The following is a 24651-nucleotide window of genomic DNA, read 5'->3' as shown; positions in this document are numbered from 1 at the left end:
TACAAAGGGGACATGACAGCTGGTATAATAAAGATAAACTGTTTAATATGATCGGTAGAAACATTTTTATGTGAATCTATCATCACGGAAACGCAGTGACTGAAAACTGAAAGGGTTTGTACTACTACAGTCTGAACCCTGTTTTGTGTGTGTATGTGTGTGTGTGACATAACTGATTTATTAAACGTCCTATTGATGCTTCCAGAGGTAATACTTGCTGTTATGAAGCCCCACCCCTGTCTCTCTCTCTCTGTCTCTCTCTCTCTCTCATCTTTACCAGAGTTCTGCATAAGTGTTCCAAGTGAGCAGATAAGTCGTAGCTCAGCTTCTATAAAGAATTTAAAGATGATGAAAGAATCCCAGGAATAGCCTGAGAGATCTGTCTGAAGTGGATTCGTCTCCACGATAAAGCTCTATTATTACTTTATTCATGTGACAGACACTTGTCTAAAGTTACTAGGCACGCTTTTCTTCTTCTTTCTTTCTTTCGTGCTTTTGGAGCGTGTTTGGACACTTTGACACGAGGACAGGAGAAGCTGGGGATGAAACAACCAATAAACCGGTCTAGCACCTGAGCTACTGTCTCCCTGTTGCTCTACTCACATTCCCACGTCCCCATCTTTCCTTGCCGTTGTCCACCAGAAAGCCTCTGACCTTCCCTTCTATCTCTATGCACACATCTGTACCCTGTTCCAATCAGCCCATCAGTGTCCTGACCCCCACCCTGCTCACCTGTCTTCAATTAACTAATCTGTCTCACTCCTTACTTACTAGACTATTTTCTTTGTTGGGTTGCCAGTTAATCTATATTACTAATACTACTTTATTTTGCAGACGTATCTGGAAGGGAAAAGTTCGCTTTTGATGTGAACACACGCTGGCTTCTCAGTTAGCTAACTAGACTGTAAACAATGGAGCGCATGGAAAAGGAAGTCTTGGCTGGATGTCCTTTGCACCTCGGTCTGACAATCCTCTTGTTCATCCTCCTCCTCATCTTAATATCTTCCATTTTTGGCATCTCAATTTCTGTTTCTGTCTGTTATCGTCATGATCAATGTGATCGTCCTGACTGACAACTTCTAATCTCCCTTGTATTTTGTCGATAACAAAAGTTTTGCGGCCCATAATCACCTGATTAACACAAACTTATTGTAACTCACTGACTCCATCTGTCACCTGAACTCTTGAGAAACTGAGTAATGTGTGTTTATGTTGTCCTACACATTCATACTGAAACTAATAAATAATGAACAAATCAAATAGCACAACAGGCAGTAAAGGTCAACAGTTATTGTAACATCATGACGTAAAACATATAAATGAACATTTTTAGTTTAAGTAGTTAATGTGGAGACGATGGCCAGCGATCTAATTCATGACAAAGAAGGCAGAGGGAGTCAGTGGAAGGGGTTGGACCATCTGATGACACCTCCTCCAGTGAATCCCTACATGGAGGTGTTGTGTTAGAAAGGTTGAATCATCAGTCATAATGTAGCTGTGTGCTGGAAGAGGCTGCAGAGGGTTAGAGTGTATCAGTGCATTAGCTGGTGTCGAGTGAGGCTGCTTCAGATCTTGGCCAACAAAATGGAGAGAGCAAACCAGGCAATAGAAAAGCCATTAGCAGCCCTGTTCTACCCCTAAAAGTGTTAGCTTTAGGACAGCTATCAATTGAACAGCAGTACACCACACCCATACTGCCTCAGAGGCTGAGACAGAGCAGACAGTAACAGGTACTGACTCATACAAACCAGTTTTGTTAAGACTTCAACTAAAGTCTGGGCAACACCATCTGCTTTTATTTCTATTTGATCGCAGTGAGTTAAAAAAAGACTCACAAAGAATCACTTTTTATCCATTCAGGGAGGGGCGGGACAAACACCTTATCCGCCTACATTTAGAAGTGCCGAAACAACAGCAGAACTGGGGGTGAATTAATATTTCTGGTCCTCTCTCCCATGCTTCATCCTAGGGCTGCACGATTATGTCCAAAATGCTAATCAGTATTATTTTGATCAATATAGAGATCAGGATTATTTATTCATTTCAGGGACAACATTTTATTATTGTATTTTCACATAAATAAAGAGAGCAACGCTTTCAGTTCCACTTTGCGCTGCTTTCAGGCTCATGTACAAACTTTGCATCAAACTAAGACTTAAAATCCGGTTCTTTACCTGAATTTGGTGCATCATGGGTAATTTCAGTGTGTCTTTGGGAGTTTGGTGGATCGGTCGTCTCTGTGCAGCGTCTCTGTTATGGATGTCTGACCTGATGCTGGACAAGGACGGGAATAGCTTGTTCTTCAATTTGTGAACTGTGCAAGGAGAGGAAATAAAATCCTGGACCTCCTGTATGCCATGTGAAGGAGGCATACAGGTCTTCTCCACCCCCCACACCCTTTTGAAGAATCTGACCACAACCTGATCCATCTTGAAACCACCTACAGGCCACTGGTGAAACAGCAGGCGGCTAGCGCAAGGACTGTGAAGGTTTGGTCTAAGGACACAGAGGAGTCCCTCCTGGAGTGCTTTAATGTCAAAGACTGGAAGCTGTTTTAGGAGGACCATGGAGATGACATTGAGGGTCTCTCTCATTGCATAACAGACTACTTCTGTGAGGATACCATTGTCCCATCTAAAAAGGTGCTGCTTCCCCAACAATAAACCATGGATCAATAAGGAGATTAAAGGCCTTCTCAACAGAAAAAAGAGGGCCTTCATGGCTAATGATCGTGAGGAGCTCAGGGGTGTCCAAAATGAGTTAAAGAGGAAACTGAGAGAGGTCAAGAACAGCTACAAGGAGAGGATTGAGGCCAAGATGGAACAGAACAAAGGAGATGTGGAATGGGATGAAGCAGATGACAGGCTGCAGCCAGAGCTGAAGGAGACCCAGAATTTGCTGCTGAGCTGAGGTGGAAAGGGAGCTCTCCAGACTCATGTCACATGTAATGAAGACATTTGAGAGGCTGGCTGTTGGCACCTGAGGACACTGCTAACCCTCTGCAGTTTGCATATCAGCCGCACATTGGTGTGGAGGATGCCTTCACTGATGCACCAGTCCCTTTCTCAGCTGGAGAAGCAGGGAAGCACTGTGAGAGTCATGTTCTTTAACTTCTCCAGTGCTTTTAATACCATCAAGCCCTGCCTTCTAAGGGACAAGCTACTGGTGATGCAACTGTACCCTGACACCACAGCCTGGATACTGGACTACCTCACTGACCGGCACAGTATGCTAGAGTGGATGGCTGTGCCTCTGAGGTGGTGGCAAGCAACACGGACGTACCTCAAGGAACTGTTCTGGCACCATTCCTCTTCACTCTCTACACCTCAGACTTCCGGTTCAACTCTGGTTCCTGCCACCTCCAAAAGTTTTCTGACGACTTCTCCATTGTTGGATGCATTATCGATGACGAGGAGGAGGAGTACAGAGCACTGATGGAGAGCTTCATCACATGGTGCAACAGCAACCACCTGAAGCTCAACATCAGCAAGACCAAGGAGCTGGTGGTGGACTATCGGAGGAACAGGAGGTCCCCTGCCCCAGTCATCATCCAGGGAGAGGAAGTGGAGAGGGTGGACTCATACAAGTACCTTGGGGTCCAAATCAACAACAAACTGAACTTGTCCCACAACAATGATGCCCTCTTCAGGAAGGGACAGAGCAGGCTGTTCTTCCTGAGGAGACACAGGTCCCTCAGTGTTGCCACTATTACCCATGCATGTGTCTTAATCCCATACCATGTCACTTATTCACTTTTGTTTACCAGTTGTATTTACCTCTTATTTTATTTTATTTAATTTACCTATTTTTACTTTCTATTTGTATTGCCTTCTTGCTACTTGTCTTTGTGCTGTTGCAACAACCCAATTTCCCCTGTGGGGATTAATACAGAATTATCTTATCTTTACTCTTCCACTCTAAACTGCCGCTGCAAAGTAGGCGCTCATGACATGACGTGACAGCTCCCCCAAAAGTGAAGAACAAACCTCTCCATCGGTAGAGTTTTCTACCAGTGGAGCATTTTTATTGTCAATATCACCTCCCAAAACGTACAACTCTCTGGGCACACAATGATGTGTTTCTTGCAGCTGACCTGAGGCTGAGGTTTAAAAACTGTGATACCTGACTTTTAGCATACTTTATACCTTCGTATTTTATATTTTTCATAAAAGGGAATGTATTCTTTGCAATGAACCCTCCACTTGACATATCTGTAAGCAGGTTGAGATGACACAGAGAGGCGGGGGAAGCAGCAGAACTGGAGACAAGCAGCAGTGAGCGGTCTGCAGTGTATCTTGTTGTTGCTGTGCTCCAGCCGCCTTGTAAACAACCTGCTCCCCAGAGCTCCACTCTGATATCATCTGAAAGTCTGCCTGCTGTTTACAGGTGAGTGGATATTATGTCACGGGGGGGCTCATGCAACTGACCCTAACTATCCCTGACAAGCACTGGGAAAGGCAATGGAAGCAAACAGTGCCCTCTTCTATGAGAAATGGCACTGTTAAACACATAAAGACTGCTGAGTCGGATACAGCCATAGTTTGAAGAGAGCTAACAACTGAAACAACCAATAACTCTTCAATGTGCATATAAATGCATTGTTTCAAAACAGGCAAGACAAATGTTGCAAGGTGTAAATTGGATCAATTAAACATGTGCAAGAGAAATCAGGTGTGATGGCTAAAATAAAAACTACAGTGAAGCAAGATGCTGGCTTGTACCACAACAGTAACAGATATATTAATTCAAGGCTTACACATGAGCTAGTATCCAATTTGGTTATTTGAGATATAAAATCAATATTATTTGGATGATTCAACACCAAACCTACTCTGCTTTAATCCCTCTTTTCTGTCTAATCCAAAGTTCTCACTGTTCTGTGTGTTCATCTCAAATGTGTAGGTGATTAGTGAAATGTTCTCTGAACACAGAGCTGTAAACAGGCAACATGCCTGTCAGAAACCACAGTTTATGGCTGAGAGGTCTCGGGGTCTCCTAATGAGGAATTGACAGCCTGAGTTTTGCCCTCCATCCCCATCAGAGACTCCCAGCTTTGGCAGACGAACAGCCCGTCCGGCCATGATGGATGGCCGCTCTTGATGAAGAGGACGCAGCCGGGTCCCTCAGCGGCAGGAAATGAGACAGCCGTCACTCCTCCCTCGACAATTCAATCAGAGGATCCACCAATCATATTCCACCAGAAGCAACCTGTGCCCGCGGTCAGAGCATATTACCTGTCTGTCAGCGATCCAGCAGACAGGAAGAGGAGCTGTCTGATGATGAATGAAGGAGTGGTCTTAACCCCTCCAACCCTCCTGCCCTGTATGGACTAATTCTGGATTAACATCTCAGTCTAATGGGGATTATTAATCATGAGAATGACGACAGCAGCCGATACTGATGGAGCAAAGGTCTTAAATCTTAGAGATGTCTGAAGGAGAAGATGTTAATGGGAGGTGAAAGTGAACCAAAACCAACATAACAAGCAGGAACATCAGCTGAAAGAGCAAAGGTAAAATGAGGGCATCCAGCAGAAAAAGAAAAGGAAACTGTTGAATATAGGAAGTCTAAATATTTAGTACTCTAATAATCTCTGAACCCATCAGCTACAGTCTGATGATATAGCCTCTGGGAGTGATGCCGAACACTTAACAGATTCGGGTGTAGCCAGTGTTTAGCAATAAATGACTTCCAGCCAAGACTTCCTTCTCCGTGCGCTGCATTGTTTACAGTCCAGTTAGCAGCGACGAGAAGCGACCGTGTGTTCAGATCAAAGGGAAGTGAAACTCTCCCCTCCAGATACGTCTGCAAAACAAACGCTGTCATCTCTTGGTTCATTTCATCCCCCGGAGGAGCGCCCTTTCATCTGTGTGTGCCGAGTCACAGCTCTCTTTCTCAGCGGCTTTCGTGACACAGCGTCAAGTGGATTTGTCTCAAGTTGAAATGTCTGAGCAGGTTTTAGAGCAGATTGTTAGCTACCGTACCGTACTACTGACAGAAACAAGAACACTTCCTGACTGTGGTTGTGCTCAGGTTCTTTTTCTTATTTAAGAATTAAATTCTGCTAATTACGCAGTTAATATTCAGTAAAGCATCTGATCATACTTGTCATTGGTCATTTGGATATAAGCGATATAAAATGTGTGGTTCCTAAAGAAGTTATGCACTGACGGTGATTTTCTGTGGACAACAGCTGACCTAATGACTGTGTGCAGCTTCACAAAACTTTGCAGACCCGTGCAGAGACCATACTGTGTTCATCAACCACATTTGGCGACTAAAGCGCTGTTAAAGTCCAGATTTATCTTTGTGGGGATTTACTGTAATGTTGTTGGACGTCAGTTTCTCGGCTGTTGGTTTAAGCAATCAGCTGGAGCGAATACAAAACGTTTTTTAGCTAGCAGTCCTTTAGACACTAAAATAAATAATAATAATTTTAAAATACTGGATTTCCCCTCATACAACAAATAAAGGTGTGACAGAGCTTCGGGAGAGGAACACACTGGTGTCGATCAATGACTTGAAACTCTAAACAATAACACGGGAGAGTTCCCATTCTAGCGTGGGAAAAGGCGGACTCTGTCACTGACAATACAACTGCAGTATGGAGAGGCAATCAAAGAATGTGAATACATTAAACCTTTTCTTTACAATGGTTTGTGATTAATCTGCTTTCACGCTCCCTTTGCAGAGTTCACTTTGAGTTCTGTCCAGCATCATTGTTTTTGTATCCAATACATGTGTTTCTGTTACAGCGAGGAAACAATTATTCGACATGAAAGAGCAGCGTCCTCCGCCTACCACGCCTTTTCTTGCTCTCAGCAACCAAACTACTATTGATCGCTCTCTGCCTCCCTCCTTTCTCTCTCTGTGTGTTTCTGTTTCAGCACGACTCACACTGATAAACACACATCCTTCTCCCACTACAGCTGTTTAATTATTTAACCTATTACATAATTGTTTCCCTGGTACAATACAAGCCTGAGTTTATGCAAATGGCAGAGCGCTATGATTTGTTTCATGCTAGCAGTGAGGTTGCTGGTCCTAATGGAGCTGTGGCTGCGTGTGAGTCATCCTCCGCAGGCTCTTATGCTCCTCTAATCATCCCCGAGAGGAGCAGGGGGGGCAGTCAGGAGGAGAAGCACAGTGTCTCAGCAATCATGCACAGGCCAGGCTAACATGTCCTTTTATACATGCTGTCCACAGACGGGGTCTTAACTTCACATTTATCACATTTTTTTCCTTTGTGCTGGATGATGCTGCAAACTGTGCATAAATCAGAGGTGGCTCATCAACTGCATATGTGTTAAAGCCACTGAGCAGTACGGGAAATGCTTGTTACATTAAAGGGATAGTTTGAGCTTTTTGAAGTGGGGTTGCATGAGGTACTAATCAATATTAAGTTTACTACTTACTGTAGATAGATAACAGTCAGCACGGCCCCTGTTAGGAGGGGACATGCACTGCATGCAAAGGTATACAGGGCCGTTGTGCAGAGAAAGACAGTGATGAGGGAAAGGGCGGCCTGAAGCCAATGTGAAGTGGTGACAAAAATTAAAAATACAGCGCACACTTAAAGGTATAATAAGTAGGATTTTCTTAAAAAAATAAAATATAGACTTTTACAAATTTAATATAAATCATCACTTATGGGCCTGTATACATGTGTGGTGGTGAGTGTGTGTGCAGACCCTTGTGAGACCCTTCCCTTTGCATCTATTCTGTTGTTTTGCTTTGCACGGGACATTTTGCACAGGGCGCTGTTGTGGTTCCCTGAGCCAATCACAGCGTACAGGTGAGTGTGGGAGTGGTTCATATTAAGTGGGCCCCATTCAGACCAGCGAACATGGCAAAAGAGCGACGCAGAGTTGGCCTTTTATCTGTTGGACAGGTAGGTGCCTCAAACCGGGTAGGACAAGCTAACTGGCGGTTAGCATGCTAGTGCAACGGTAACCGGCGGTTAGCATGCTAGCACAAAGGTAACCGTGATGTTGGTGGTCACACGAGAGACTGAGAGTGAGCTTCTGGTGACGAAGAGCCCAGGAGGAGGGGCCCAGTTTGAATGTGTTGTTGACAAAATGCAGGAAAAATCCTACTTATTATACCTTTAAACTAAAACGTTCCTCTTAAAGCTGCAGTCGGTAAGATGGAGAAGAGAGCGGACTGAAAGATCACAACTTCCAGGTCCCTCCCCCTTTCTCTCCGCGGCGCTCAGCACAGCAACCGAAGAAGCCAGATATACAATGGTGGACACACCGGTAAAAACGTGAAATGACAACAACCGCAGCCGTTGTATTACACCACCAACATTATCGAAGCAGATACACATCAAACCAGCGGAAAAAAAGTGTTTTTGCTGTGAACAGTAATCTACAGCTAATTCTATTTAGCAAAACCATCAGCACTTAGTTTGCTAACAGAGACTGTGGAAAAAACAGAGCCAACAAAGCAGTAACACACTGATGTTGAGGACATTTAGCCGTGAGAGCACAGGCACACAGAACTATCAGGAGGAAGTCTAAAACGGTCACACTGCCTGGGCGCTTCACAGAGATATTTTTAGCCACCCCGCCATGAAACAACGCTAAGCAGCAGCGGTAACAAGCTAACGTTAGCCCGCCTGCAACACCAAAGTAACATCACAGTAACCGCAGACATCTGAGCAATGTGGAGACATTTTCTGAAAACAAATACAGCAGAAATGAAGTTGGGGTAATTACCTGTCGAGCAGAACTGTCTAACTCACTTAAATCACTTTATAATCCTTTCAGGTCCCGTAGCTCTCTCCATCTCAGAAATGCCGCTCCAAGATGGGATTCAAACCAGGAACCTTCTGGCTGTGAGGCGATAGTGCTAACCACTGCACCACCGTACAGCCTAGATTGGCCTTCATTAAAATGGAGAGGTTGCACACACAAACCTCTTCTGCAGAAGGGACATAAAACCAGAGGATGTCTTTGTTTCTCATCAGATCATGTGATTGTCAGCAGACCTTCTCACCACAGCAGAACAAACATGTCCACAAGGGGAAGAGTGAGGGGAGGATTGTCCACTAATAGATCTTGGATGTCGTTGTTCTACCAGACTAAAATGTAGCTAGTTTCATTGAGCCTAGTCAAAGTGTAGTGTAGCTCCAGGGAAGGTCTACACTGACTCATAATCACATAAGAAAAGTATGAATACGGACGTCATTTGAGGGAAGAACCCGTCAAACATTCCCAGGTAGGTTCAAAGCCCAAAAAACATCATATCTGGGGAGACACACAAAATTGACTTTCCACAAAACCCCGTCCACATGAAACCCCAGCCCCTAACAGGCATGGAGCTTCAGAAACATTAGGGCCCAGGTGTGGTTTAGGTGCGTGGACTCACGTTGTAAAGGATGTCCACCCATCCCTCCATGGTGATGCACTGGAACACTGTGAGAACAGCGAACAGGATGTTGTCAAAGTTAGTGATGCCGAAGCTGGGTCCGATCCAGTACTCCTTACAGGCGGTGCCGTTAGGGCAGGTCCTCGCCGGGGCCTCCAGACCACAGGGGAAATCTGCTGCCTGCTCACCTGCAGCCACACACACACACACACACACACACACACACACACACACACACACGCACACAGACACACAAGTACACAAACATGCAAAGGTATTTTTAGAGAAGGCTGGGGATGTATTATGTAAAAGCTCCTCTCGTGCTAAGATACCGAAAAAATGCCAACTTATGTATAAAATATGTTCTCAACTACACGATACACAGGGCGGTAACACTCGAGTATTTTTGATGTCATTTCCAGTTTTATCCAGAGTGTCAAACAATTACAGCTCGTCTGATGCTCTTTAATCTTAACTCAAACCATTGACTTTCAAAAGGGATGACGGACAAGATATTTGGTTTTCAGCTACCTCGGGATCCATTGCCGGCCTGCCTTGGGGTCATCCCAGAGGTAGGGATGAGCAGGAGAAAGATATACCAAGAAAGCAATAACACTGAGCCGGCTTAAATAAGACCCTCCAACCTTAGACACATGGCAGTTAGTAATTAGAAGAATTTACACAATGGAATGGTCTTTTTGAGACTGACAGATCGGTGGTCACCGTGGCTGTCTCATGGAAGTGTTGAGTGGATGAGGGGGTGGAGGACGGGATGAGGGCAGAGATGAAGAGGTATATATGTAGGGGTATGTGTTCAACTACGGATGTAGATGAAAGCAGAGGTGAGATGGCAGGTGAACTGGGAAGTGGGGGACAGAAAAGATAAGCAAAGTCATACTGACTACAAGTTGTGGAAGTTTACTTTGCATAATTTAAAGAAAATGTTGTAATAACTGCAACGTGTGTTTGTTTAACTCCCAATAAACATAAAGTTGAAAAAACAATAAAAAGGGATGACAGGATTTTGATAACTCAGGGAAGCATTTTGGATTCACATCTTACAAACTGAATGGTTATATTATTTTCTATTTCTTCTGTACATTCATTCTTCATTGTCATAAATAACTGGATGCCCTTGAAATGATTTCAGCCAGTTGATATAATATTTTCATTAATGTATTTTTTCTTGACATTTCTCCAATATTAACAAGATACTCTGGAAAGACTTTAAATTACAAAGCATCATGAACATACCTCTCTGTCTGATATATCCACCTGGGCTCTTTGTATATTTTGCTCTCTGTGTTTTCTTGACTGTGTTTTTATAACATTGTTACGTGCAGTAGTGTGTATTTTGTGTTGTGTTTCCGTGTGTCTCTCTCTCATGTGCTCTACAGGTGCAGCTCTTCCACTCACTGCAGCAGGTGATTAAGCTCACCTGTGACAACTTAAAGAAACCATATGTAGTATATTTACTGAAATTGTCCTCAACCTGGCAACCCACGCGAGCTTCGTGTTGTACTAGAAGCGTAGCTCTGTTTGGGAAAAGCTGAGTGAGTGTAGGTGGTGGAGCAAGTGAGTGAGAGAGACAGGAAGTGAGTGTGTGCATTACGAGAGTGAACGGGGATCAGAGCAGATCAGCGGAGAGTGTTATCGGTAACTGAAAATAACAGAACGACTGTACAGTGAGGCTGTGTGTCTAATAAAGCCACGTACTCCTCAAGACTGAAGCCGTGCTCCCGTGTCTTGCTTCCTGCTCGCTGCTGTGTGTGTGTGTGTGTGTGTGTGTGTGTGTGTGAAGTGATGGAGATTAATATGTTTCAGTTGACAACAAGTTATTTAACCCTAACTGATGCAGTGAGTAGCTTCTCATTTCTGAAACAACCATGTCGGAAGACATATCCTGTGGTCGTGGAAAAGATGTGACTCTGTTTCAGAAGGGTGACATTGTTGTCCTGCATCAGGGAAAAGAAACAACTAAGGAGAAGCTGAAACTACTAAAACTGGGTTAAGAACTGTCCAACGCATTATTAAAACCTGGAAAGAAAGTGGTGAACCATCATCTTCAAGGAAGAAATGTGGTCGGAAAAAAATCTTGAATGATCGTGACCAGCGATCGCTTAAACTTTTGATGGAATCAAATGTTAAAAAATCAACAGTCGAACTCACGGCTGTGTTTAATAGTGAAAGTAAGAGCATTTCCACACACACAATGTGAAGAGAACTCAAGGGACTGGGACTAAACAGCCGCGTAGCCTTAAGAAAACCACTCATCATGCACCCATCATGCCTAGTGCCAAAGTGTGTTATGATCTGGGGTTGCTTCAGTTGGTCAGGTCGAGGTTCAGCAACGTTATGTGGCCAGAAAATGAGGTCGGCTGATGACATGAATGACCAGGTTTTTCTATCAATGGATTTTTTCTTCCCTGATGGCATGAGCATATTCCAAGATGCCAATGATTTATTGGGCTCAAATTGTGAAAGAGTGTTTCAGGGAGCGTGAGACATCATTTTCACACATGGATTGGCAACCACAGAGTCCAGACCATAACCCCATGAAGCAGCAAGAGAAGACTTCACACAGCAGCAGCCCGACTGTCCCATCATCAATACAAGATCTTGGCAAAAAATGTATGCGACTCTGGACAGAAATGTTGGGACATTGCACAAACAAACAAAACGACGCCACAGCCAATGGGTACCGTAATCAAATTTTAAAAAAGAGTGTGTGACTTTTTTGGGGGCCAGGCAGTGTTTAATTATTTTGTTATTTTGCCTTTATGAAAAAGGACAGCTGAAGAGAGACAGGAAATATTGGAAGAAAAAAGTCAGGAATGACATGCAGCAAAGGGCCGAGGGTCGAACCAGCAGCTGCTGCGTTGAGGACTGCAGCCTTTGGAGTGCCTGCTCTACCCACTGAGCTAAACCAGAGCCCCATATTCTCATTTTATGTACTTAATGTTGTCATCCTCTATATTCATAGTTTCATCTCACTATGTGTACTTTGCACATAAGTACACCTTTTGCTTGTCTTTCATGAGAAGGCTTGCTCAACAGCTGTGCACGTAAAGTTTCTCCCATTATGTCCTGTTAAAAGTTTTTTTTGTCTGAAACAAATTCATTGTAGAGATTGTCATCACACATCCTCACAAGGTAGGTAGGTGGACAACACACCTGCTGATGGTAATGTTATCTTTATTATCTTTAGAGCCTTATTTGTATAAATCTGTTTTGACGTGCGTGTTTGCATTTGCATGTGGTCTGATGGATCTTTTATTCTACATAAAACTCATCACCAATATTACATTTGAATGTTATCATTTCCTACAAACTACAGCTGCACAATGAACACACTAAAGTAGGCTTGAAGTTGAATGCTAAATAATACATGCACTGCGTCACAGCTTTCATATAGCAGGTCCCTAAAGTGTTCTGTGCAGAGAGGAGTGTCAGTGTGGATCTGTTAGGCAGGGAGTTTTGGACAGAATTTATTCAGCCTCTCTGTATCTAAATTCTTCAAGTAGATTAGCAGCATCGTTGCGTGATACATCTGGAAATTGTCACTGAAAAGAAACTAGCCAAAGCTAATTCTGCACACTGTCAGAAAACGGCAAAGGCCTGTCTGTGTGTGACTGCTGCTCTGTCTTTAAGTCACTCTTAACATTGCACTTGTATCCTGAGCTGTGACGAAGGATTGATTAAGGTTTCAGTTGTGTTATGAAAGCACCTTAAACTTGTATATCCCTGGTTCTCCTCCTCTCGCTTACCTGTGTCGATCTTGAAGCAGGTGCGGTGGAACTTGCCCATATAGAAGTCGAGGCCAATGATGGCGAACATGAGGATGGCGAAGAAGAGCAGCAGGCCGATCTGCAGCAGAGGGACCATGGCTTTCATTATGGACTTCAACACCACTTGAAGACCTGATGTAGAGAAAAAAAAGACCATAAACATCTGCTTTTTAATGCATGAAAAACAAATCCTTGCATTGTGTGCAAAGAACATCAGTTTGTCACATATAAAGTGATACATCTTTTAAAATGAATAGCGTACATCTTAAGGTTGTCTGAATAAAGATTTGATGAGAAATAATGTTTTAATAAGCCAGTTTTCAGTCTTCATATTAGAAAGGTAACAGACTCTTTGATAGTGCTGTAAAATTATAAGCAGCAGTATTGAGAATAACTGTGGTACAAATGAGAAGTTGACTTACTCGGGATACCAGAGACCAGTTTGAGCGGCCGCAGTACTCTCACTGCTCTCAGTGTTCGTAGATCAAAATCTGCCCCCACAGTGGCCAGGATCCTGCACACACAACAAGAGCAGGGGGTCAGGATTACAGCGACTGTTTGTCTAAAGACCTCTGCAAGAAAAGATCATTCGTGAGGCTGAAACAAACTGTGAACCAGTGAGACAGTGACGGTGACGGTGACCTCCCATAAGTGATTGACTGTAGAGTTTCTCACAAACAGAAAACAACAGAACAAATATAGTTTCTTCTTTCAGTTCAGCAAAATACCAAAATACCTACGACAGCCAAAATGAGTCGTCATTTTTACCTGATGGATGTTTATCATAAGCCTGTAATGTCATCCATCCATCTATTGTCTATACAGCTTATCCTGTTCAAGGTCGCGGTGAGGATGGAGCACCAGCTGTCATTAGGCGAGAGGCGGGGTTACACCTGGACAGGTTATAGAGACACATAACCTTTGACGCTCGCAATTTAGAGTCTCCAATGAGCCTAACGAGCATGTCTTTGGACTGTGGGAGGACTGTGCAGTACCCGGAGAAAACCCACGCATGCACGGGGAGAACGTGCAAACTCACATAACCGGGATTCAAACCAGGAAACTTGTAGCTGTGAGGTGACAGCCCTGACTGAACCACCGAGCAGCCCCTTATTGTAAATCAGATATTAAACATTGTTAAACATGTTTTTCAGTCATGTCTCTGTTTTTTTTTTAATTATTTTTTAGCCATTTTGTCTTTATGAGACAGGACAGCTGAGATAGACAGGAAATATGGGCTGAGGAAAGGAGGGAGGGAAATGAAAAGCAGCAAAATCTGCGCGAGGAACTGTATAATAGGGCACTGCCCGGGGCTGTTTTCTTAATCGCACTCCCGTTGGATTTCTGATCAATACTGCCCGCTCCCACAATGTGTGTTTTCCACTCCCGCCCGATGTTCAAGCGCTGCTCGGACAGAGATGTGTGAATTTGTAGCCGAGATGACAAGGAGTCGCAGAAATTACAGACGGATCATAGCATCATGCTGGAAAGGGGGCGGAGATTAGCGTGTCGACACGGGTTTTGTGTTTCCATCAATGCTGATCGGAGCCGGGGCCATAATTTGACCCGAGTCTGAATGCCGATTGTAACTTTTCCTACTAAGCAAGTGTTAACGGGTGTTAGTGGGTTTTTTGACCAGTGGGAAAGCAGCTTAATTTTTGCTATGGCAACGCCAGTGCTCGGGTTCAGTAGTTCAAAGTAGAGATAGACCGATATGTTTTTTTCAGGGCCGATACCGATACCGATTATTAGTAGTCAAGGAGGCCGATAACCGATATTTGGAGCCGATATTCATTTGCAGTAAAAGTGAAAATATTGGCGTCAAAACTTTGAATAATACAAACTCCAACACTTAACTTTGTTTAAATGCCTTTAAGCACATGTTTATTAAACAAACAAACAAAGAGCGCAGGGAGTTCCCAGGTTCAGCAGCATCTCTTATAAAGTTAACTGAAAATGTAAAACAATAAATAAATATATAACTTCCTGAAGTTTTATAAAGTAAATAAAACAAAGTTAAATAAAATTTGCAAAGAAATGAACTCTTATCGGCCGATAATCGGTCTATCCCTAGTTCAAAGTCATGTCAAGGAGGACTTCTTCACCTGGTGTTTATTCTTACTAAACAAGGTTATTTCAAGACAGTGTGATCATTTTCATACATAAAGGGACTAATTTCTCCAATGTTCATCCCATGAAAATCCTGCCGTTAATTCTTTGACCGCCAGCTCCCATCTGCAGCAAAGTTTAAACCACCTGCTCCCACAAGATTTGTGTTGGGTCCCACTGGACCTGCCGACGATGTGGGGCGCCTGCTCTACCCACTGAGCTAAACCAGCACCCCCACTGTTGTTTTTCACCTTATCTTTAAAGCTAATGAAGGAGCTATTGAGTTTAAGTTCCCAGGCTCCCAGCCTCAGAGAGCATCACAGAGACCTCAGCTGATGATTCAGCTTCCAGTAAAAGCCCTTGAATGCTGAACGCTGCAGGCTTATTCTGAGACTCAGTTTGTGAAGTTTACAGGCCGCCATGCTGTCGCTCCTGCATTGCTGTGTGTAGAATGATGCAGCTAAAGATTCGTCTGACAATACGCTCCACTAGGGGTCTTCTCGACAGATGGTTAATTACCTTTTAGGGAGCAGCCTTAATTAATCCAAAAGCATCACGTATAATAATGAAACACTGCGAGAGACCATTTGCCAAATGATTAGCGGGTCCTTTCTTACAGTATGGGTAAGCCGTTTCCTTTTGGTAACATACTTGCACAAACTTTTAACATTTTTAGCAAAACACTTCAACAATCTGAACTGCAGCAGTCTGCTCTGACATGCTGTCATGTAGTCCCACATGGACGGGTAATCACAATCATATGATACAACGAACACTATTCAGTTTGCATCAGTCTGGAAATGTTTGCAGCGTTTCTGTGCAGTGGCGTTCAGCAGGCAGAAGAAGAGCAGCAGTTCTAAATGTAAATCATTCACAGCAGACGTTCTTCAAAAGCTTGCTGTGACTCCTTTCCGCTGAGCTGCTGAACCGCAGTAACTCTTCTGTCTGTTCCTGCCGTGGGGGGTCTCTGCTTTCTCAAGACAATTCAGCCCCCAAGCCACAATCCACTGTTCCTCCTGCTCCACACCATCTGCCTGCACCTCAGTCTTTGCAGCAGTCACACAAAGAAAGAGCAGAGATGCATTCTTAAGTATACCTCTGGCACATTCCTGTTCCTGCCTGCAGGAACAGGAATGTGTAAGGTGGACCATAGTACATTAATGTGCATTTTAATATGGTGCAAATTCACAGAGGATCAAAGAGAAGCCTCTGAGCATGAGCCTCAGAGCGACCCAAGAGGGGAGAGAGAGATGGATTAACAGACAGAGGAAGGGAGAAATAGATCTACAAGGGATTTTTGAAGACAGAGATGGGAAGATAAGGTATTCTTTACTTGCATATTATAATGAACATGAATGCTCAAACAGGTGAGGAAGCAACAGAAAGGGCGATGGAGGAGACAGAGTTCAGAATGTCCAGAAAGAATGACAACACAGGAGAGAAGAGAGAGAGGAAGAAGGAAGTGGGGATTGAGGGGGGACAGAGGTAAAGGAGGCAAAGAAAAAAGAGGGAGGGGAAAAACAAATGAAGATTTACATGGAGTCGTCCAATCAGACTCTGTTATTCCTCTAACTGCTGCTGCTGTGAGCTTTACAGGAGCTGGAGCTGATCCTGACTGTTCTTCATAAATCACTCCAAAGTGAGTGCTGGTTAAAGTTCAAAAAAGTCAACCCTCAGTTGATCCTCCTCTCCTGCACCAAGCTAGCTGGCTGTTCTGTGAGGCTGTGCTTTAACTTCGATGTTATCTCTATTTACAGATTCTATATAGAAATGTAGACTCTGTAGGCAGGGACGTGTAGGGACAATTTTTAAGTGTTCTGGTTTCTGTTGTACGCTTGTAGTCCGAGTTGTATTGACAAATCACGTATCACCATGCTTTGGTGTAAGCAGGAAAAACAGTCCGTAAGAATCCACCATGATGACATCCCGGCTCCCCTCAGCGTTATCTGACAACGATTTAGCTTCTTATTAATCTCTATCATCGGCTGTGTTCAAAATGCCGTACTATGTATAACATACTATGCTACATACTGCACACTGCGTTCGGCAGTAGTATGTAGTATGAAGGAGCTTTTCAAATTCATTTTGCAGTATGCTACGCCAGGCGGAAGTAAACAAAAAACGCTTCTTTAGCTATAGCGCCCCCTTCTGCTGGAATGCTGCTGTTGTCTGTCATTTCTACATACTACAGGGGCGGCTGTGGCTCAGTGGTAGAGTCGGTCGTCTTTCAATCAGAAGGTCGGAGGTTCGATCCCCAGCTCCCTCAGGCTACATGTCGAAGTGTCCTTGGGCAAGACACTGAACCCCAAATTGCTCCCGGTGGCATAGCCAACGGGTATGAATGTGTTATCTGATTGACAGTTGGGCACTTTACGTAGCAGCCTCTGCCATCAGTGTGTGAATGGGTGAATGTGATATGTAGTGTAAAAGCAGCTTTGAGTGGTCGCAAAGACTAGAAAAGCGCTATATAAGTACAGTCCATTTACCATTTTACCATTTACATACTGCATACTACATTTTGGCCAAAACAGTACGTACTGCATATAGTATGGCATTTCTAACACAACAATAGACTGTATAAAAAGATGGACGACATGACAGCTCCCTGAGAGTGAAGCCAAACCCTCTCTACTGCCCCCTGCTGACTGGCTGCAGTATAAGTCGTAAAGCCCGCCTCCTAACAGATGGGACATCAGTCAAACTATTAAATCAAAATACACGTCAAATACATTTTCCTCAAGCATTAGCATTAGCAGTAGCATTAGTTCTTATCATGCTGATTTATGTTTATTTTTGTCTAAGTTATTTTTAATGAGTTATATGATACTGTAAAAATTATGATTGACAGCTCTGTTGACAAATATGGCTCCTGCAGCCGATCTGTTCCAGATTAGCAGAGTAGAGAAGGAACGGCGAGAGGAAACGTAACTAAAACAATCACTACAGTCAGTGAAGTTTCCATACCTGTGAACGTTAACACAAGGAAGCAGCGTTGCCAACTCCTCAGTAAGGAAAGTAGCTATTGGATTATTATTGGAGCTATTAGAAGTCGCTAAATTACGTCATTGCCTAATTTGCATAATTGTCCATTTGCATGTAATTTTAATGACGCTGTAGGAGAAAGGAATAACGACATGGGACAAAAAAAAGTCGCCAAAAGGATTTGGAAAGTCGCCAGATTTAGCGAGAAAGTTGCAAAGAAGCTGTTCTGTTGTTAAACACGCCGGCGTGCGGGATCCTTGCTGTTTTTTCGGTAAGTTAAGTGTGTGTTTAGGTTCGCGGGTCCAAATGACGTCACTATCGCAACATGGCAGCGCTTATAATGGGGGCTATTTTGGCATCACTTTCATACAATGGGAGCAGATGGAGACGCGTCGTCCATCTATACAGTCATTGATCTCTATAAACAGACATCTGCATGCTAACAGCTAACAATCTGATCTAGATCAAAAAATTCAACTTGAGACAAATCTGCTTGACGCTGTGTCGTGAAAGCCGTTCAGCGTTTAGATTTCCTGACTTCCTCAAAGGCATCAGAGCTGATGGATCCGACCTCCGTTCAACAAACTTGTCATTTTAAAAGTAGTTTTCTTTTCCTCTCGAGGACAGACCTGAGAAAGCTTAGACAAAGTATTTGGTGATGTAAATAAGTAGTGGATAAACTTATTTTGTAGGAGACAAGCTTACAGCTAGCAACAAACCATTTATAGATTCTATTCACGTACAATAACTTGAAGAGTCTGATGGCCAAGAAGAGACAAAGAAGAGGATATCTGTATGCAAAATGTTTTTTAATTCGATTTAAAGAAGCTCCAGCATCAGTTCAGTCAGAGGGACTGTATTGTGCATGCTGGTTCTGTTGTTCATATCTCATACCATTCTGCTCACACTCCCCTCACGCATGCTCACTCTTATTCTCCTGCAGTCATCAGCTGTTATCATCACCTGGTCACATCTGTCCAATAGCACTGCATCACACCCTCATCATACTGTTGCTGTCTTTTAAAATATGGCTTTTCTCGGCCTCCAGTTTCCTCTTGGAATCCAATAAAAGCCTCAAAGGATGCTCAGTAATCCTGGACAAACAGTAAATGCTAGTTTCTGTCTTTCCTGCATTTTCACAGTATCACATTCATTTCATATTTGTTTGTTGTATGTTTGTGTCTGTTTGTTTGCAGAGAAAAAGAGAAGAAAGAGAAAAATATGTGATAATTAGTGAAAGTAAAAAAGAAAGGCCTCTCTGCCTCACTGCTAATTAATCCAGTTTAATGCCCTCCCTGCTGGATCTCTGCTAATTACAGAAGCAAGAGAGACGGGACAAGCAGAGGGAACAGCCTGTTTGCACATACAATACACAGTATAGTATCTGATGGTGTGAAAATAGATCACCAATCATATCTGTGGAAATGATCTCCTTAGAGTCTGTCTTCCTTTCTACAGCAGCCATATTAATTACACTCAACAAAACCGTTGAGCTTCTCACAGACACAAAGAGAACACATGAACAGGTTTCATTGACGTCATCAAAGAAATCCTCCTGCTCGCATTGACTGACAGAGCTTTGACTGAATTTTCTCAAGTTGCGATAAAATGTGCTTTTTGATGTTTTTATTGACTCATATTCAGGAGTGAATCAGAGAAAATCATCATTTTTTAACACTTTATAAACAAAGAGTGGAAGCAGATAGAACTGCAGACATGACAGACAGGACTCTTTAAAGGTGCACTGTGTACATGTATTAATCAAAATGCAAGCTGTGTAATGGAGATGTATTATGCCAACAAACGATGGGCACCCACAACAACACCAACACAAACTACACACAAGAATAAAAAAAACAAAAAAAGTTTTATCCAGTGAAGCCGGTCGGACCAAACAGGAATGTGACCGATGTCAGGGGGAAAACTAGCGTCAGCATCGGCAGGGCGTGTGACGCGGAGGGACCTTCAGTTGCTTTTGGGGATCAAAACAGACCCACAACTGGCTTTCTTGCTATGGGACAGGTCAGCCGACATCGCTGCAAAGCATGTGAAATATATATCATTGTGATATTGTGGTTTTAGCTGGCTCATGTTAGCTAATGTTTGTGATGATTTGCTGGTTCGCCAGCATGCTTTGCCGTTTGGTTATGAAGCACAATGCCAGAGTCATGCAGTGTATCTATGTTAGAGCTAGTTGGCTAACCTTAGCATGCTCGCTAACGTTATGACTACCAAAGTACTATCTGAGTGTATGTCAGTTATCTAACTTGACAAATAACTTGGCCAGCTAACATGACAAATGGTGTGGATTTTGGCCAACAGTAAATTATGTAGCATTATCTGCCTATAGGCTAAGGTTAGCCAGCTAGCTGTAAGCTGGCAACAAACTACCATTAGCAAACAAGCAAACGTTAGCTTGTTTACTATCACAGACGAGTGGATGACATCAGCGCGTGCAAGAAGGTTAACTGCATTTCACTCAACGGCCAATAGCATCACTAACAACGAGGACAAAGTTATAGAATGCACAACAGATAAATGCTTTAACAGATAAAATTATATATAATGATATAACAGGAGTTTCTGGTTAGAAAAAGCATATTAACTTTTAGTGGACAGACTTTGATCAGGTGCATTTGCCCTGAAATATTATGATGCAGCCATTACAGCTGCTGGGTAAATTCATCTGCTGGAGTAATTCAAATCTTCGGTACATGTTTGTCATTCATACGTAATCATAAGGGTTTGAAAATAACAGACTTTTCTACAATCATCTTACAATATACACAGCACGTTTTTGCTGCTTGGTTTTATAGAAAACTCAAACTAACTAAGATAGCAAAAGATGCAGTGAAAGTCCTGACAAAGAGCTGCTTTATTAAAGAATAAATACAAGTGTTAATATGCTTTTTAAGATGATGATGCCTTTATAAATTCATCAGCAAAATGATTAAAAACCCAGAGGGGAGCGTGATAATGCATTCTGCTTGCATACATAAACTCAGATGACATGAAAGAAATATATGAGTGAAACAAATTAGCTCCTTTATCAATTAGTAAAAGCTGTTTGTTTACAGCTCCTGCAGAAGGCTCAGAGGGGAATACCAGTCCTCTTTCACTCACATATACAACAAGCACATTTTAACTTGCAGTCTCAGTCTGGAGCCCTGCTGAGTGCTCTGGAAGGGTTATTTGTCCATGTCTAACCTTCATGACAGCTGCAGTGTACTGCATGTAAACAGTTATACCGATCCTGATTTACATCCACTGTTGTCATCAGAGAGATGCTGCAAGGCCACAAGGTCATTAGATAAGAGGGTCACCACTCTGATATCTGAATACAGCAAGCGGCCTGTTGGTTTAGCTTAGCATAGAGACATGAAAACTGCTAGCTTTGCTATGTTCAAATGCAATTTTTCCCCAAAGACTGGATGTAAGAACAGGACGAAGCCTAATGCAGAACTGCCTTAAACCTGCAGTCTTTCTAATGTCCAGCAGGGTGCGACTCCTCTAGTTGCAAAAAGAAATGTCCTACTTCTCTCTTGATTTACAACCTCCATAAACATTTTCCTAATGACTTTATGGTCTCAATCTCCAGTTTTAAGTCTTCTTCAACACAGCATGGTGTTCATTTAGTTAATGATGCTCCCATTTAGGGTCACAGAGACCATAAAGCAGGGGAGGATTTAGGGCGGAGCTGCCTGAGCTTGACAAGTTGCTACCATGCTAACTTGTGTTACCTCACATTCAGTTTTAAAGAGGGGCTGACCTGTATTATTTCAATTTCAATTTCTTCAAAGGATAGCCCCTTGAGATGCAGCGTCTCATTTTCGAGGGGGTCCTATAAACACAAATACAAAATTATAAAACATGTACAAATAAACTAACCAAAAACAACACTATACCAACATATACCAACGTACAGACATTTCGCTCACCCTCACCCTCACCCTCACTCACCCACACCCTCACTCACCCACACCCCACCCCTCAGCTTTGTACAAGCAGAATTTTTACAATAAATACAGTATGATTATTATTTAATCATCACTGGTTGTGACGACAGCATTAGAGGGCTACTGTCTGTGTCATTGCAGCTAGATAGATAACTAGTAGAGCTGGTTAAACAAGCTTTCTCATGAATTGCTTCTAAAGTTAACTGACGCACATTTGCTGTGATTGTAACCATGGTTACCTAAGGATGGAGCAGGTAGAACAAAAGCATACCCTTTATCAAATATATGGTTTTGCTGCCACACTTTTTGACTGATCAAAAATAAATGTATCATCAAACAATCACTGACATCAGGCGACCATATTAATGAGCCTGTTAAACAGATTATTTAATTATTTTCAGCAACTGACATGAAACGAGGGAAACACCCAAAATAGCCAATTTTTGGACCAGCCTTTGAGGTGGTTCAGTTGAACCTGTCCATCGTTTACCACATCGAACATCGGCTTTAATCAAGTGTCTAGAAGAAAATTGCCAGGGCTGAATTTTAATGTTAATCTGACTCTGCTCAAAGTTCTTGTTAAATCATATGAACTGGATTTTTATGAATTCAACTCAGATGTTTTGTAATTCTATAAAAGCTTTTGAACAAAGTTCACATATTTGCCAATTATCTTAAGAAAGATATTGTTTATATATTAGCATCACACGTTTCTATTTTCAAAGCACCTGCTTGTTTACAAAAAGCTAAATAGTTTTAAATGAAGAGCTTTTCAGATTTTAAATTTGAATGATTTAAAACCACTTTTTTAATGTACATGCATAAGAAGTTTTTTGAATAAGAACTTGGAGATCTTAGTTTGTCCGCATTCTTACTTTAAATCATAATTATATTTAACCATAAGCCCAGTATAGTAGAAGAAATGGACTTTTGGAGTTGACTGTATCATTACACGCCTTTATGTTGCTTTATGTCCAGGATTTTAAAATAACATTACATTCACATTTTCCCAGCACCTCCACCACCAAATTGCCGCATAGCCACCAAAAATATTTGGCTTCTAATCAACTCAAAGTTTTTGTTTTGTTAATTGTTATAACTATTCAGTTTATGAAGACTTAATCTCCCTAACCATCCTTAAAGCCATTATATGATTGGGAGGTTTGACTATTATATGCGATTTAAATCAAATACATTTTTTGTCATGAAACTTTCAGAATCAGCCTTTAAAAGCCATTAGTAAACTTGTTTTATTAAAACCAGGAAAAAATCACCATTAGACATCACATTAACAGACATTAGGTGTTTCTGTTCAAGGACTCTTTTTACAAAATTACAAGGACATTGTTTTAATATTCTTAAATATTGATGTTTTAATATTTAAAAATGGGGATCAATTGCAAAGCCCAAAACATTAAATGCAATATTAACAAAAACATTTTATTGCAAACATTTGCAAAGAAAATATGGTGAGAGGGTGGATAGGTTAGATAAGCGTGGTGGGGTAAGAAGGTAGAGAGGGATTCTGTGCTAAGGCACATGGGGGTCCGGAGTGCTGGGGGCTGGCTTTTGTAAGCCAGGGATGGAGCTGGAGCTGCTCCAAGGAGGGACGTTGCTGAGGGTCTTCATTTATTACACAACAAGAATGTACGCTAACGTAGCTAACAGCTGCTAAAGAAGTTATTTGGAAACTGTATAATGTTCACTATATGGCCAAAAGTATCTGTACACCCCCGTTCATCTTTGGTGGGTTTTATGCCCCAGTGTACAACATAATAATCTTATACAGTTTTAATAATTGACTGTATTTACACTGTAAAAGTGACTAAACCAGGTTTTTTCAACCATATAGCATGGCCTCTATAAAACCCAACATTTTCAAGTGTTGTCAATGTATACTATTCTCCCATGATGCAAAGCTCACAAGAAATGTAAAAAGCAAAAGGAATACTGTGTGCTTGTGAAACAATTTTGTAAACCCCCCTGAGAAACAGAAAAATAGTTTTCCCTTGCGTGGAAATGAAATGTTCATTCCGCATCACGCGTGTCCTGAACGCACCACACAAGTCACTGCCACAGCGGCCTGTCAAACAGGACAGAGATGTAACAGTGTGTATCAGCCCTGCTGTCCAAATATGGTCACTTCTGGTTCCAAAAAAACCAAGATGGCGACAGTCAAAATGCTGAACTCAAAGCTTGAAAATGTGACGTCTCAGTTTATACAGTCCATGTTATCTCCTTTTAGATGGTTTGTTTAGTTTATACTAAAACATTCTGCCCCAATCAGCCAAAGTACCAACTTTACAGACATGAGGGATCCAGAAACTGTGTGTGTGTGTGTGTGTGTGTGTGTGTGTGTGTGTGTGTGTGTGTGTGTGTGTGTGTGTGTGTGTGTGTGTGTGTGTGTGTGTGTGTGTGTGTGTTTGTGTGTGCGTGCGTGCGTG

At 42.4% G+C, this 24651-nt stretch overlaps 1 protein-coding gene across 1 annotated transcript in view; it reads right to left on the bottom strand.

The window, feature by feature from the left end:
• The window catches only part of cacna1ba (calcium channel, voltage-dependent, N type, alpha 1B subunit, a), a 141687-nt gene that overhangs the window by 85296 nt on the left and 31740 nt on the right, over nucleotides 1-24651 (bottom strand). Inside the window, exons 4-6 of the mRNA XM_069682367.1 lie at nucleotides 13583-13674; nucleotides 13140-13292; nucleotides 9373-9560 (exon numbers count right to left, since the gene is read on the bottom strand). Of these exons, the coding sequence (XP_069538468.1) occupies nucleotides 9373-9560; nucleotides 13140-13292; nucleotides 13583-13674 (433 nt within the window). The remainder of the gene's footprint in view (nucleotides 1-9372; nucleotides 9561-13139; nucleotides 13293-13582; nucleotides 13675-24651) is intronic.

Source organism: Semicossyphus pulcher, unplaced genomic scaffold (genome assembly GCF_022749685.1).
Source record: "Semicossyphus pulcher isolate SPU_LCO1_2020_fin unplaced genomic scaffold, fSemPul1.0.p SCAF_6, whole genome shotgun sequence".
Lineage (NCBI taxonomy): Eukaryota > Metazoa > Chordata > Actinopteri > Labriformes > Labridae > Semicossyphus > Semicossyphus pulcher.
The sequence above is the reverse complement of the archived record's forward strand: the minus strand, read 5'-3'. Positions and strand labels throughout refer to the sequence as shown.